The sequence below is a fragment of the Primulina eburnea genome, chromosome 4 (assembly GCF_022965805.1).
Source record: "Primulina eburnea isolate SZY01 chromosome 4, ASM2296580v1, whole genome shotgun sequence".
NCBI lineage: Eukaryota > Viridiplantae > Streptophyta > Magnoliopsida > Lamiales > Gesneriaceae > Primulina > Primulina eburnea.
Window position 1 is genome coordinate 38,177,530 of NC_133104.1, and position 16,327 is coordinate 38,193,856.

Here is a 16,327-nt window from a genome sequence, read left to right on the forward strand (position 1 = left end):
GAAAAATCCTTACGTCTTTTGTGAGAAATCCGTCCGTCCGAATTGTAATCTGACTTCAGTACTGCAATCCTATCGACGTAGGCTACAACTTGATGTAAGTTTTGCTACGTTTTGACATGCTTTGAAATTATGCTATTGTCAGAATTGAATGGAATTCATATATGATGTTCTTGACATGTTAGACATCATAGAATCGAAGTCAGATTAAGAAAAGGATTGATTTTGGAATTGTTATGAATTTTTAGGATATATTGAGTTATACCAAACAGATTTGAATTGTGATGGAATTACAGATTGTAATGGACATGAGTTATGATTTGTAATTGATGTCTGTTGATTTGGTATTGACGGGGATACTGAGATTGTACCGTTATGCCGTTGATTTTGAATTAAATCCAGATTAATCAGATTGTTAGTGATTTGAACGGTATATTGATATGATATCATTGATATTACTAGTGCTAGATTGAGGGATTGACAGAGTTTGGATTCCAGACCGAAACTACAAACGAAAGGTATAAGTCAATGAGTATTGGGACATCGACTCAAGTAGGATGTACTTGGGTTTCCCTAAATCACATACTTATTATTTGTTTATCATTGTGTTTAATGATTTGATTTAAATGCTGGTTCTATGGAGTTATAGGAGCATGCATTAGACGAGTAATCTTGTGACAGAAGTACCTGATAGTGGCAGGTAACCACGGGTACATTGCACGATGTCACAAGATATGGTGATAGATCATAGTCTATGACGGATGCGTCTGGACACTGGATGTTTGGTTATATCGACTTGGATAGAACTGGAGTCTTTTCTATTACTGTTTGTCGATATAGGAATGCCACATCTGGACACCGGGATCCCTAGGCTAGGATTGAGTCTAGTCTGAATCGTGGAGTCACGAGTATTGTCGACAGATTGATATTGTTTACATTTCTGATTTTGATATGTATTACTGTTATCTGTTTCATGCTTTGTATTGAACATATGACTGCATGTTCTTTGATTTATACTGGGATTTATTCTCACCGGAGTTATCCTGCTGTTGTACTTGACAACAGGTGGGACAGGATCAGGGTCCAGGAGATGAGGAGAGATCGAGATTAGAGTGGAGGCTCCGGACTTGGATTAGATATAGGGTCGAACACTTGATATTAGATGTTTAAACCTTGGTTAAATAAATGGTTGTGGTACCAGACTTGTACTTTTATTTTATACTGAGTTGTATTTTAGTTGATTTCACTACGTTCCGCATTTAAAAAAAATTTAAACCCTGTTTTATAATTGATTAATTAATCCCAATGACGATTATGAGTATGATTAGCGTCCGGGTCCCCACAAAGATGATGATCTTCGAAGATATGAAAAATATTGAAAATTTATATAATATTGCATTTGCATGTTTGCAATTACATATATTTTGAACTTGGACCTATATATGGTTAATATGGATCTTATCTATAAAATATCGATCATTTTATATTATTTATTATGCATATAATATATTACAAATAATTAGTATTTACATTATTATTAACATAATAAGAAGATACGCATAAATCTAGTAAACATATAAACAAGCATGTCACGATATTTTAAAACTAATTATGAGACAAAATTTCAAAATTAAAGTCCATGTTTTGGATAAAATTCAAAATTTATATCAAACTCATTAAAAAAATTAAAATAAAATTTAATGTTTTTTTTTTACCTTTCATACAACGCATTAAAATAAAGTTTAATATTTTTTTTGTTTTCATCAACGTTGTATGAAACCAAGTCCAACCACAACTCAAGAAACTACAAGAATATTTTATTTCATCCCACGTCACAAATATTTAATACATATCACAAAATTTTGAGAGCACTGACAATATTTAATGTACGATCTAGTGTAGCATAGAATAAAAAATAGAAACACGAAAACCAAAATGTCGAATTTTACTGTGAAAGTTCATTTTCCAATAATTTAGAGGCTGGAGCAACTCTGTCAATCTTGGTTACATAGGCAGAGGGAAACCATCCTGTATTACCTTTGCATTCGCCTTCCGACCACCCACTCGAAGCCACCTTCCAAATTCGAGTAAACTTACGCAGTGAGAGTTGGATCATGTGAACATATGCAAGTAAAATTAGCACATTCCAGATATAGAGAGCACTCATATTCTAGAACATTACTCGACGACCATATTTCGAGTTATACAATGTGAGCCGAACTCGAGCATATTCAAAAATATTTTAGACCCAACCATAGTAGGATAGCTCGCGAGTCGCTTGTGCGCCTTGCTATGTTTATTAAAGTCAACTAACAAAACATGAGTACTATTCGACTCAATTCATTTCTTTGCTCCCCTAAACAGGACCCACGGCGAACTACTTCAGGCAATCGGAGTAAGGGATTTAATACCATGCGTTACAAAAGATTAATCATGTCAAACACGAGAGCATTGAACAGGTACCTGTTGAACTACAACGTGATCATCAACTTCAAGAGTTAGCTCGCCCTCTGCTTGGGAGTCGAAGGAGTATATGACCTGATAACAAAAAATATCAAGAACCAAAGCAAGTAAAGACACCGTGCATACAGACTGAAAAAGATACAAAAGCCGGAAAATTCATCTGTTTTCGGGACATAATAGAAAGAAGAAACTTCCCAATAAATACATTACTAGCCAAAACAGCTATAAGTAACTAGCCTTTGCAAGAAAATAGGAATCGTTTTTATCCCCGTTGTTCTGACTACTGGATCTTATTGAAACTTTCTCGTCTTTAACAGGTGAAACATTATCCTTGATTGATGGATTTTCGGATTGTAGAGATGAGTCATCCGTTTGCTCCACGAGAATCATCTAAAAGTGAACAGTGAAATTAACAAATAAAGATAGTAAAAATCATGATAAATGAAAATGATTGAAGTTTGACCTGGATAACACGAGGGGCTTCATACCTCAGAATGCAGTTTTTCCAATAAGGCAACTGCATTTTGATGATAAGATCTCTCAGCATCAACCTGTTTGCCTAAAGTTTATGAGGAGCACAACCAAAAAAATCCGAGAAAATAGAGATATAACCAGATCTGCTTAAATGCAAATATTTAGAGTGATTCGATAGCGCATGCGTCAATATTCCATCAAAATTTTAAAAAGCAATCCGATAATCCATTATTTTATGAAAAATTCAAATGATTCCACATACTAGGAATCATTGAAGTGCCATTTTCTCGATAAAATCTATCCATAAAAAGCTATTAAGAATCAAATCGACCATCCTTTCAATGTCCACCTCTCCACACTGGACTCGTCAGACAGAAAAGGTAACGAATCCGGCGAAATAATAAATTCAAAAAGAAAAGAGATAAAATCTACTCTTTTGAACAAATTTATTTCATCATTTGCATGATATTTTGGAAGAAAAACACACACTGAAAAAAATACTTAACAAGTTCAAGATCAGATCAAGAAAAAACAACAAAATAAAATAACTGTGCTAGTTAACTACATAATAAATCATCAACAGTTTGAATTTGAAGTTGAAGGCTAATAGGGTCCAAACAGATTGCACATAAACTCTACGTCAATAAAAAATTGACTTCAAATATACCATGGAAAGAATCTTTTGGAAAGTAGACTCTTGCTGCTGATCCTCTACAGACAACATCGCAGCTGTAGCTTCTCTTCCAAGTGCCAACATAGAGGATTTGAGCTCCGATAACCTTTTTTCAGCGTTTTTAAGCTTTAGGGCACTTTCTGCAGAAGAATCTCTGAACTTTGATTGCCTTCTTATTACTTCAGCTGCCTAAATGGGGTTTGGAAAGTAGAAGATTAAACAACTAAATTAACTCGACAGTGCTTAATTTACAAAAATACCCCTTCCTGTACTGTATTAGCATATAATAATCTTTGATTTGTCCAATTTTTGGTATCTGAGCTATAATCAATAATGCCACTCACTGTATTAATGAAGTGAAGCATTAGATCTATATATTATTTTGCAATAATTGCTTTTTCCTTTTCTAAAATACCCCCTACTTAAACATTGATATAATATATTAAAATTTTGATCTAAAAATAAACTTGCTATGCATATAATTAATACCCCCCACTTTAACAATGATATAATTAAAATTTTTGATATTTAAAAATAGCCGTGTTATGCATGCAATTAATTTAGAGACAAAGCATTCACAGTACTATAGTATTAATGATTTCGAACCTGAATTTCAAACTCCTGGCTCATTCTATCATAGTGGTGAGTCAAATGACGAGCATCTCCCAAAGGAGCGCCATTCATCAATGCACGAAGTGGTTCAGAAACCTACAGATAAGCAAGGTGCAACGATAGATATAGAGAACACAAGAAAATCGAATAACCACTAAAATAGTACCAGATATGGATGATATTGAAGGCAAAATGGAAAATACAGTTCAAAAAGAGGAAACCCTTTAATTAAAAAAAATGGCTGAGTTCTCTTTTTCTATACTGAAAACCATAGGCAAGCCGAAACATGAATATAAGCACTTCATATTATCATTAACCTAAAAAATTATCACCATGGAGAGATTTGAAACAGTGGACATGGAAAATTCTTTAATCTCACGAGTATTGGGAAAAGATAAGTTTTTTTTCCTTTTTCTGAGGCAAATAGGCATTCCCCAATATTTGTTTCTTGCATATAATCATGCATCCATAGATATACAGTGGTTTATGGAAACTTAAAATTGACCTTAAACCGAGAATAGAAAGCACTTCTATGAAGTTAAGTCCTGCAAATGTCATTCCCAAATAAAAGGAAAATATTAAGACGTTTGAGATTTCATTAACATGCAATTTTACTAAATTCATTACCTGATAACTAAGAATTCCAAGCATTGTTTCTCCATGATCTTCAATTGAGGCATGTGAGGTGCCAAAATTCGATGCGATCCTTGCTAGGGCATGAGTAGAATCCTGATTTTCAATGCCATACTTACAAGAATGTTCAGCCAATTTTCTTGCTGCAAAGTCAGGTCAAAATTAATTTTTTCCCCTCGTCAACAGAGAAATTTAATTGAGAAACATAGGACTACACACCTCTCACCATTTGTTTTTTGCTCGTTGAAATGAAGCCTTCTAACCCACGGACAATATCCCTCTGGAAATGCTGTGGAACAAAAAGCTCCTTAAATGTGACTGCTGAAGTTATATAAGAGGATTCATTAGATTCAGAAACCTCTACAGAAGATTGCAGGTAACAAAATAATCCCCCATGAATTTACTTTGGCTGCCCTTGTAGACTTGTATAAATTCTGTAGCTGTTGATGACAATGCATGTCAGTTTCATCAATCATAACCCCTTCATGGCCCAATTGACCTAGTTGCCTGAGAATTACCTGCCAATAAAGAAGCATACATTTAAGAGATAATTTAAGATCAAATCAGCAGCCTACCTTTATTCTTGATGATTACAGAACGAAATTCCAAGAAAGACACGAATGAAGACTGTTACTTGTTAAATCCAAGTTGCAAGTTTATGCAATAAAAACAACTCCTTTAGGGCAGACAACCAGAAGTAGAATAATGCCTATTATCCTACGGAGGGAGGGATCTAGCAACAGCGAGGTGATGGGGGCTATATCACACGAAAATATTTTGAAATGTTTGCTCTTTTCTAAATTACAAGTTCTGGTACCCCAAGATCCATTAAATCATCCCACCTAACCCCTTCTTGTCTCATTTGGCCCCATACCTTATTTGTTTATAGGTAGAATGATAAATGAGAGGTAAATGAATTAGACTAGTTGTCAACGTGTTCTAACGAGCGTCGTCTCTGGCCAATATGAATGTTTTATATAGAAGACATGATGAATGTTTCTTTTGCATATGTCACTACACAGAGGTCAAGGTTAGAACACTATAAAGATAATTGATTAGAATTTGTTTCACTACCACAGTATGATGCATTTGAAGGCAATAGGAGGAATGAGTACACTGGTAAAACTCTCTCCTAAATCAACTTGCAATGAGAATAAGTTTTAGTTGTTCAGAGCATTCTGTATCAAAGCTATAAAGAATTTCCAGCTACGATAAGCACAATATTAACTTTACTTGCACATTTGAAAAGTAAAATCTGCGAAGTTGACCACGGTGAGGAAAATAAACCATAGATTCAAATAAGATGAAGGAAATTAAGTCCTCTGTTAGGTAAAATAACATACAGGCACCAAACAATAATTTTTGACTGTGTCAACACTTACATAATGTATCCCCGGACATCGATTCCTAGACCTTCACCCAATCTGATTTTTTCTTAGTATGGATATGGATGTCAGTTATCATACTTAAGCGAATGCAAACTGCAGGTATAACTCATCCATCCAACATCAATATTAGTAGTAAAAAACCCAAAACTATTACTAATTCCACATACCCTTGTTTCTGGTGCTCCTTACACATCAGAAAAGATTCGAATTTCTTTTGGTAAGAAATTCTCGATCCCACAATTATAGATGGCAAACCAAAAACTGGTGCTCCTTACACATTAGAAAAGATTCGAATTTCTTTTGGTAAGAAATTCTCGATCCCACAATTATAAATGTCATACCAAAAAGAAGAGACGCAGATGATATCCAAAAGTGTACCTCAGACAATCGCGAAGTAAGAATGCGAAGCTCCATAGAGCACACAATCACACACATAAAAATAAATAGTCAAACTGCGATTGTGAGACCTGTTACCTTATGCCAAAAATCAATCATCTCCAAAAACAACAGAATGAAAACCCAAAGAATCTTAATTCACTAGTTTTCATTTTTCAACACCATCTTCCTATTTTCTTTTAATTTCAAGAATTTCATTCAACAAATCGAATCTTTCAGCAAGATGACAGCTCCGTACCAGATACCATCTACCATGTATGGTCCGATTTCCTTAAATTCAAGTGTTGAAATGAACTCCTAGAAAGTTTAAACAAGACAATAACACCATACCTGTTGTTGCCTAGCCACTTGTTCTCTTAGTTTACTCGCTTGCTTCTTGATAGCATCCATACTCGCAGGGCCACCATAAACTAACAACTCTCAAAAACTTCTGACACACAGATGCGCGCGCAGGAAGAAAAGAGATTGAATTTACACAGGCAAGCAACGTATGAACTGGAAGAAGAATCAAATGATAAAAGAGCAATGAACTTTTCTTCTGGAGTGGAATGACAAAAGTTTAGGACGAGAATACAAGTGGGCACCACTGCTCCCACAATGCCAGCCGGGAAACTACAGTATTGTGGAGAAAATGGGTTAATTTTTGTGCTGGAGAAATGGTCAAAAGTAGTCTTCTTTGGAAAACAAATGAAGATATGCAAGGAAAGCGTACTTGAAGTAGAAATAATGGTCAATCTCCCGTATTTACGCGTACTTTTAAGCATTAACCTGTATCTGATTAGATATAAAAAAATGTGAGAAGAATTTTTATTTTGATATTTTTGTTTTAGTTCAAAAATATATTTTAATAAATCACTGTATATCAAAAACTTACAATATATTACAAAAAACTTTAACTTTGGCTTAACCCCAATAGATACCATATATAAGCTCATATAATTTTAATTGATCTAACAATCTCTCACTTGTGATATATATGTGATTTTATAATTATGTTTTGTGAAAATAACCTCATGAGTTCGAAATTATAGTCATTCATTAAATATATTTATTATCAATTTGGTCAATCAATCATATCAACATAACATCAAAACAGTATTTGATATATATCTAATAATTAGACTCACCAATGATTACATATGTGAAAACAACTTAATGACATAGTAATTTATGTGGATGTATAACATGAAAATTTCATGTAATGTGATCACAATATACTTATTTCCAACTGATCATCTTTAAACTTTATTGATATCAAATTTTAACCATAATTAGAGTGTGAATAGATTGAAGTATTTCAGAATTAACTTCAAATAACATTTATGATTTTTTTTTTCTTATAACAAAAGCATCTAAAAAAAACTTGTACTAATATTGAATATCTACAATTAACATAACACTCATACGAGTAGTGTGTTAATGAAACATTTTGGGTGATAGTCATTTTGTAAGCGGATCTGTAACCATGGAATTTGTACATATGTGCTCAATAGAAAATTACTCTGAACTCTTCTTTTAACCACCAAACTTTATTGGATGTCACATAACAAGCTATGAAATCTATTATCATCATAGAAGAGGATATAATATGTGATCGTTTAACGATCTTCCATGAGACAAACCTTCTTCCAGCAAAAGCATATAGCCCAACATGGTTATCATATTATCTTGACATCCAGTAAATCAGAATTAGTATACCAAATGATCTCAAATTGACCTAACGTCCATTACATGATCATGTAATCCCTTGTTTTCTGTAAATATCAAAATACATGGACTTTTATCCAATAGTATACTCCAAAATTACTTAAGTATCTACCCAACATTCTTGTCATGTATGCAATATCAAGACCTATACAGACATGAGCATAGATTAGATTCCTTAGTGCAATTTCATAATGAATCTTTTGCAAATTCCTCACTTGAGTATCATTTAGTTTACAATCTTGCATCACATATTGTTTTGAGAACATTCTCAATATAGTCTTTATGTGATAATCCAAGAATAGCTCGAGAGAGATCTCGATATTTCTAGATACCCAATACAAAAAATGCATCAACAAGATCTTTCATCTCAAAATTCTTAGTAAGAAAAATCTTAGTTTCATGTAACAAATATATATTGTTGCTAGTGAGTATGATATCATCATCATATAAACCAGAAAAATATGTTTGCTCTCACTGAACTTATAGTATACACAATAATCGACCAAATTTATCTCAAAAACTCGAACAAGATGATCACTTGATAAAACTTAAAAATACTATCGTCGAGATACCTTCTTGAGTCCATAAATGGATTTCTTTGAGTTTTCAAACCATATTATTTGGGTCTCCATATACAAAATTTTCTGGTTGCATCATATAAATTGTTTCATCAATGTTACCATTAAGAAACATTGTCTTTACATCTATTTGATGTAACTCAAGATCGAAATGCATTACCATAGCCATTATAATACTTAAAGAGTCTTTTGAATAAATCGGAGATAAAGACTCTTTATAATTAATGTCTTCTTTATGTGTAAAAGCCGATATCTTGCACATATTCATGCATGACATCATTGCATTTACATATCATATGTTTTGTTCCTTGATTTCTTGAATGGGTTTCTGACTGCGAGAGAGGGTTGTCGTGTCTTTTGTGTGTAGACATGACATGTGATACATGTGCTCGAGAGGAAGCATTAGGAAGTACCAGAATTCCTTGAGAGTGAAATTAGTTGTATTTAGATACTGCGTAGTTTTGTCATCTCCCAGATGCAATATGTATATATTTGGAGGATTGTATAATGTTATTATCGAGATTTGTTCGTTCTATGAGATTTTTGGTTTGTATGTGTCATGATTGTCCCTGACCGACACTTGTTTATGTTCTATTTATTGAGGATATATGTTGTTTATTTTGAGTGTTTGATTTTCTGGTATTTCCTATTTACGAGAATGTCATGCCGAAATTTTTATAGGTTCAAATGCAATTTTTTAACTCATTTTTCCGTTATTTACTGATTAATCATGATCACGTATTAATAAATCGTGATTAAGATAACATGTCCTCACAATAATACTTACAAAGTTTGATACGATGACGTTAAATTAATGTTTTGGTGCTCGAGTTTTATTATTATTTTTAATTAGTTTTGATTATTTTTATAAAGAAATTAGTCAAACCAAATATACTTATTTTTCTAATATAATATAATTTTATAAAATTTAGTATTATATTAAATTTTATAAATAAAACTTGTAACCGATGTCGTTTGATTGGACTGGTTTTTGATGAAAAATTTGGTGTTAGGTCCAATTATTATAATTACAATTTAATTATCAAACAATGTTCATTAGATTAAATGTGCAGCGAAAAAATTGTTTGAAATTCTTTAAAATAGACCTCATACCTATAAAAATTTCAACACGACCTCTTCGTAATAGGACATACCAAAAAAATTTAAAATACTTGTAAATCGAAATGAATCAAGAAGGACGTTGATGAATTCATAAATTGTCGCATGCAAGTGTCGTTCAAGCACAATTCAGCAATCCACAAACTACTAGGGGTGTACATTGGTCAGTTTGGTTCAGTTTTTGACTTTTCGGTCTTTGTTTTTAGAAATATAGAATCCGATATCTGAATATTTTTCCTTCGGTTCAATTTTCTATCAAATCTGTTCAATTATTTTGGTTCTGTTAATTCGGTTTTAACGATTATTTAAATTAATAGTGAAAATATATTTTAAAATATAAATAAACAAAAATCAACCTATTTTATTTGGTAATAATGTTAATGTTAGTACTATATACAGAGGTGTCTTTCATTGTAATAAGCACGCAACACTTTCATACTAATCAATAATAAAATTTCTTTACTCTCTCAAAGTTTTTTTACTCTATGTGGTTTTATCAAGTTCTCAAGAATTCTAATCATGTAAGTATTTTATGAGTTATGCATCAGATTATATTTGAAATCATTCCTTTGATTACATCATGCCAAATGAAGTTAATTATTTAAAATAATTAAAAAAGAAAATAAAAGCCACTAGTAAGGATTATATTTCCTTTGCTGTCAGTTCGATTTTAACGTATAATCTAAAATCTAACCATATAAATTTCAATTTTAATATTTATATATGAATTTAATAATTCGGTTTACTGTTTGGTTCGGTGTTTGATTTTTTTGATTTGGATTTTGGGTTTTCGCTTTTATGTGAAGTTTGAACACCTCTACCAATAATAGTTCAAATAAGCGGACAAGACTCCAAAACAATAGAAATTACTAAATCCAAACAAGAAATAGGCATAAAAGATTTTGATAAATCAATTGATAACTGATAAATTCCTAGAGTAAATAAAAATCAAATCTATAAAAATTCAAAATACCGATTCTTTACAACTGGTTTTACATTCAAAGAAAAAGAAAAATATATCCAAATTACATACCTGTGGGGACCCAGACGATAATCGTATTCTTAATCATCATTGGGATAAATTAATCAATTATAATAAACATGGTCTAAATTTTTTTTAAAAAATACACAACGGAAACGTAATGTAAATCAATCTAATTTACATATTAAAGTTAAACATACAAATCTTGTGTTATCTACAAGAATTCAACTAGGTTCAACTATATATCAGTGCTGAAACCTAAGTTGCTTCGAAGCCCGGATCTCCACACTATCTAGTCCAGCATCGTTCTCTTCTTGACCCTGATCCTATCCCACATGTTGCCATGCACACATACAAACAAGACAACAGCCGGATAACTCCGGTGAGAATTACATTCTCAGTATAAATCATGTATACATACAATCATATAATCAATATAACCGTATATAACAGACATGCATAACATGTATTCAGATCAGAACATAAATTCATATCAAGAATAATTCCTATTCTAAACATGTACCATCATCAGGAACATAAATCGATATATATCATATTCAAGAACATATCCAACATAAATCAATATAAACTGTCAATTAGACTCGTGACTCCACATTTTAGACTAGACTCAATCCTAGCCTAGAGATCACGGTTTTCAGATGTAGTATTCCTATATCGACCAACAGTAATAGAAAAGACTCTAGTTCTATCTACGTCGATATAACCAAACACCCAGTGTCCTGACCTAACCGTCATGGACTGTGATCCTATCACCAATACACTATCTTGTGACAAAGTGCAATGGGCCAGTGACGAGTCCTCACTATCCGGCCCTTCTGTCACAAGATCAAATGTCTACGACCATGCACATTCGCCTATGACTCAAGACATGCATTGTCTATACATCCATAGACCAAAAATATCAATCACATTCAATTGCAAATAACAATACAATAGAATAAAGTATGTGATTTAGGGAAACTCGAGTCAAACCTCACTCGAGTTGTGCAATCCCAACTCAACATTAATTTATACCTTTATCTTCTCGCTCTGATGAAGACGAAGTCCTGAATTCCACTATGTCCATTTTCAATCTGGTAATAACATTACCGAACAGACACAATATCAATATATATAACTCAATCCAGAACCTGTTCTGATCAATACTCAAATCAAAATACACTCTGATCACTGTTAATTAACATACGGTATCCCAATACAATCTACAGCAATACCAAATCTGATCAATATAAATCAACTGATGTTTCGACGGCATAACAATACAGTCTTGATAACCCCGTCAGTCCGAACATCACAAATATAATACCAGAACTCATAATCACTATCAATATAACTCATAATTTCAACGATAATACAAATCTGATATCGCATTTCAGTCAAATCGATTCCGAAAATCATAACAATTACAGAAACAGTCTGTTCTTCAATATGACTTCAAATATACGATGTGTAATGTATCAGAAACACCATATATGATTCATATTCGATTCTGACAATATCATAATTTCAAATCATGTCTAAACGTAACAAAACTTACGTCCAGTTATAGCTGTCGCCGCTAGGAACACGTTGCTATGCTCCGATTACAAATCAGATGACCGGATCGTAAATCAGAGCTTGAGTTCTTCTTCAGCAACTCGTTTCTCTTCTTCTTTTTACGTTTATTAAGATTGATATGTATATATATACACACGTCGCATGCAAAGGCAAGTGGCATCTTTCCGTTCTGCATGACTCGCGCATATGCGCGCCCAAGCCCCGTGCATATGCGCGAGATTTATTATCTCGGCGCTTGTGCCTCAACCGCTCGCGCATATGCGCGTCCATCGACGCGCATATGCGCGAGACCTACTGTCTCGTGCATCCACTAACTCGCGCATATGCGCGCCTTCCGCCGCGCATGTGCGTCGAAATCTCTGCCCTGTTCGCGCATATGCGCCGTTCACGTCGCGCATATGCGCCGAGCACTCCACTAGGCTAGTGGACACCTCGCGCATATGCGAGCCCTCACGCCGCGCATATGCGCGGAGTCTTCTGTCAAAACCGCGCATGTGTGCGCACCAACTCGCGCATGTGGTCGCATGGCATTTCCTTCGCACATATTTCGCATCTGTTCTCGTCTTTCCCGGTCCACTCCGTTCCGTCCATAATCACTTCAATTAATCAAGAAATCATCCCAGATTAATCTCAGATTACGGTAAATATACCCAAATCATTTCAGATTACGGTAATCAAATTCTCGGGCCTTACAATACCCTTCCAAACAATAAATTTACTTTCCCAAGATTCTTTTAAAAAATATAGAGATAAAAATTAAAAATACTTTCATAATAGATTAGTTCAAGTAAGAATAAAATCTTTATCAAAAGAAGGATTAAATAACTCTATTATTGGTATATTAAGACATGCTAGATTCATGAACTTCGAAGATTCCTTATTAAGGTACGTAGAATCTAGTATTTGTACATGACCTATTTCTTTTGATTGTTATCCAAATTTTTCAGTCTCTCTAAATGATAAAAATATTTTAAAAGCAATAATCCTAGAAATAAAAACTCATGATTATAATATGTTTCGTGGATAAATTCTAGTAGAATTAATCTTTAAAATACATTACAAAGCCATGATTTCTGGTTTTGCTACAAAAGTAAAATTTCATAGTAAGAAAAAAAAGATACTCTTTTAGATTTGAAAAATCTAATACAGTGATTCTGTAACATACCGTACTTTTTACCATTCAAAATTTGCGGAAAAATTTAAAATTTTCTTTAATATAAAATAATCTTCAATATTTGCCATAAAATACCACAACCAAATCCCCATAAGAAAAGGTTGTCAAAAGAGTCGTTCATAAAATATTTGAAATTCAACATCACCAATAAAATCTGCTAACAAAATACTTGCTCAAAACATCTCCCATCACATCATATAAATCAGAGTATTTTTAAACTTTGCATAAAAACGTAAACATGGCGGTCCTCGGGTTTAGCCTCCCGCTCAGTCCAAGCCTGCCACTTGGTCTCCACCTCCTGTCTCCTCATCAACATACTCACCTGCATCGATCAAGTCTAGTGAGTCTAAAGACTCAACACGTATAAACTGGGAATAACGAGTATTACATAATAAAACCACATACAACTTCAAAATATAACATATATACTTGAAACTTAAACTTTGCGTAATAAACTTGAACTCTTAATAAACTTAAACTTTCATAATAACTTTGAACTCTCATAAACTTCTTTGAACTTGAACATACATACTTTGAAACTTGAACTTGCATAATAACTTGAACTTTCATAAACTTGAGCTTTGCATAAACTTTGAACATACATGCATACATAATATGACGTGCCATCACATAAACTTTTTTTTAAACATGATTTCATACTTCAACATACTTAACTTCATCATTTTGTGTAGAGGATGTTTCAAAGCAAGTGACCCATAACATAATAAATATCTGATCAGAAAAACCACAGTACTGGACTGACAGGGACGTATCCACTGCCACATACATGAGATCCCTGTTCATAATTTAACAGGCCAGTTGATCCACGTTCATAATTTAACGCTTCACAACCACGATCTAACCCGTTCATAATTTAACGGGCGGATTGGTCCCCGTTCATAATTTAACGCTTTCCAATCCTAACTTCAAACCCGTTCATAATTTAACGGGGGTGGGGGGGGGGAGAGGTCCTCGGTCACGTTCACCGACTTCCAAACCCATTCACTTTTGGTCACAAGACATTTAGCATACCTCAAAAACTTCAAATATTTTCTTTGCACGTCATACATACTTACTTTGCATTGAGGGATTCGTTGGATGTCAATCGGGTCGTTGCTGCAACATACTAATATGAATACATAAACTTAACTTGTACAACTTAAACGTAAATGTCATGCTTAATCCCAAGCTAAATAGATTCTTAGAACATTCTATAATTTCCCATGACATAACCCTGTAAAACATCATATTAAACCATGGTATAAAACCTCAAATCAAACCTTAAATAATAAAAGAATATACCTAAAATCTGAAGGTACACGGACCCCGTCCCTAGGTCCGTATCATGGTCCGTGTCCGTGCGCTTAAAAATTGTTGTGATGAAATAAGAAGGCACGGACACCGTGCCTACCTCCGTGTCCGGGTCCGGGTCCGCTCTGTTCGACGAATTATTTTATGAAAATTTTGCGACATGTCTATTCTCCCAATTAACACATAAGGCATCAAGATTCATCACTATGAGACCATTCTAGGACACCATAACAATGAACTAAACTTTTATAATCACCCTACAATTCATACGACCCAAAATATTGTCATTTATATTAAAGTTTATTTCTTACGACATCTTAATAATTCAAGCTCTTAACGACATGAATCAAAACCTCAAAAATACTCTAAACATCATTACTAACTTCCTTATATGCAGCAACGATCACCCGTCGATCCCAAACAAAGCCTGCAACATAAAAACTTCAAGAACATATTAAAATTCATAACTTTCTTGAAACACGATTTGAGCAGTCATACTAAAAACCCCATAACTCACTCGTTTTTAATCCAAATAACTCGAATTTTATATCAAATCGAACGTATCGAAAAGATCTACGTTTTTGTACTTAAAAGGTTTCTCAAAATATGTACCGAAAAATTGCAGTTTTCGAAAGAACAGCAAAACATGAGTTTTCGGATCTAAAAAATAGCAGTCATACTAAAAACACTATAACTCACTCGTTTTTAATCCAAATAACTCGAATTTTATATCAAATCGAACGTATCAAAAAGATCTACGTTTTTGTAATTAAAAGTCTTCTCAAAATATGTACCGAAAAATCGCAGTATTTTACAGAACAACAAAAACGTGAATTTGGTGATCCAAAATTGTTTCAAACTTGATCTAGACGTAATTGCTCAAACTTCTACGCATCGCACATATAATTTTTTGCATAAATAACAACACAACGCATAATATGACAAGATCGATGCATCAAGAACAGAATATACGTTCCTTTTGATATTTAAAATACCGTAACGACGATACCGAAGCGGAGACGATACGGGAGACGATCCGTGACGAACTTGGCTCAATTTTCTTTGAATAAAACTAAACTAAACTTGCTGGAATTTGTAGAGATTGTACGTTTGTTGAAGGGAGAGGGGAGAGAAATAAAATGAGAGAAGAATTGATATCATAGAGTTTTACAAACATTTCATTCCTTATAGTCAAAAGTTTGAAAAAGGTGTTTGAATGTGTTTTGTGTTGTGTACGTGTAT

The 16,327-nt window shown here is 33.4% G+C and overlaps 1 protein-coding gene across 2 annotated transcripts; it reads right to left on the minus strand.

Annotated features, from left to right (window-relative positions):
* Nucleotides 1–1,799: 1,799 nt before the first annotated feature.
* Nucleotides 1,800–7,275, minus strand: LOC140831131 (SH3 domain-containing protein 1-like). Of its 2 annotated transcripts, none has more exons than XM_073194918.1 (9): nt 6,967–7,275; nt 5,211–5,370; nt 5,079–5,141; nt 4,847–4,995; nt 4,214–4,315; nt 3,602–3,796; nt 2,949–3,011; nt 2,461–2,850; nt 1,800–2,071 (listed from the first exon to the last, which is right to left on the minus strand). In XM_073194918.1, the coding sequence occupies exons 1-8, from the start codon at nt 7,024–7,026 to the stop codon at nt 2,683–2,685; spliced, it is 960 nt and encodes a 319-aa protein (XP_073051019.1). In that variant the 5' UTR covers nt 7,027–7,275; the 3' UTR covers nt 1,800–2,071; nt 2,461–2,682. The 2 variants fall into 2 exon arrangements, with proteins under 2 accessions (XP_073051019.1, XP_073051020.1); XM_073194919.1 differs by having other exon boundaries at nt 5,072–5,141; nt 5,257–5,370; nt 6,967–7,270.
* Between the last annotated feature and the right edge of the window lie 9,052 nt (nt 7,276–16,327).

What these genes read in the sequence shown, in the direction of transcription:
- LOC140831131 (XM_073194918.1), bottom strand. Translation starts at nt 7,026, where the DNA reads ATGGATGCTATCAAGAAGCAAGCGAGTAAACTAAGAGAACAAGTGGCT. An exon ending in AAGTGGCTAGGCAACAACAG is followed by an intron (nt 5,371 to 6,966) that starts GTATGGTGTTAT and finishes CTTTATTGGCAG; the next exon opens with GTAATTCTCAGGCAACTAGG. An exon ending in CAACGAGCAAAAAACAAATG is followed by an intron (nt 4,996 to 5,078) that starts GTGAGAGGTGTG and finishes CTGACTTTGCAG; the next exon opens with CAAGAAAATTGGCTGAACAT.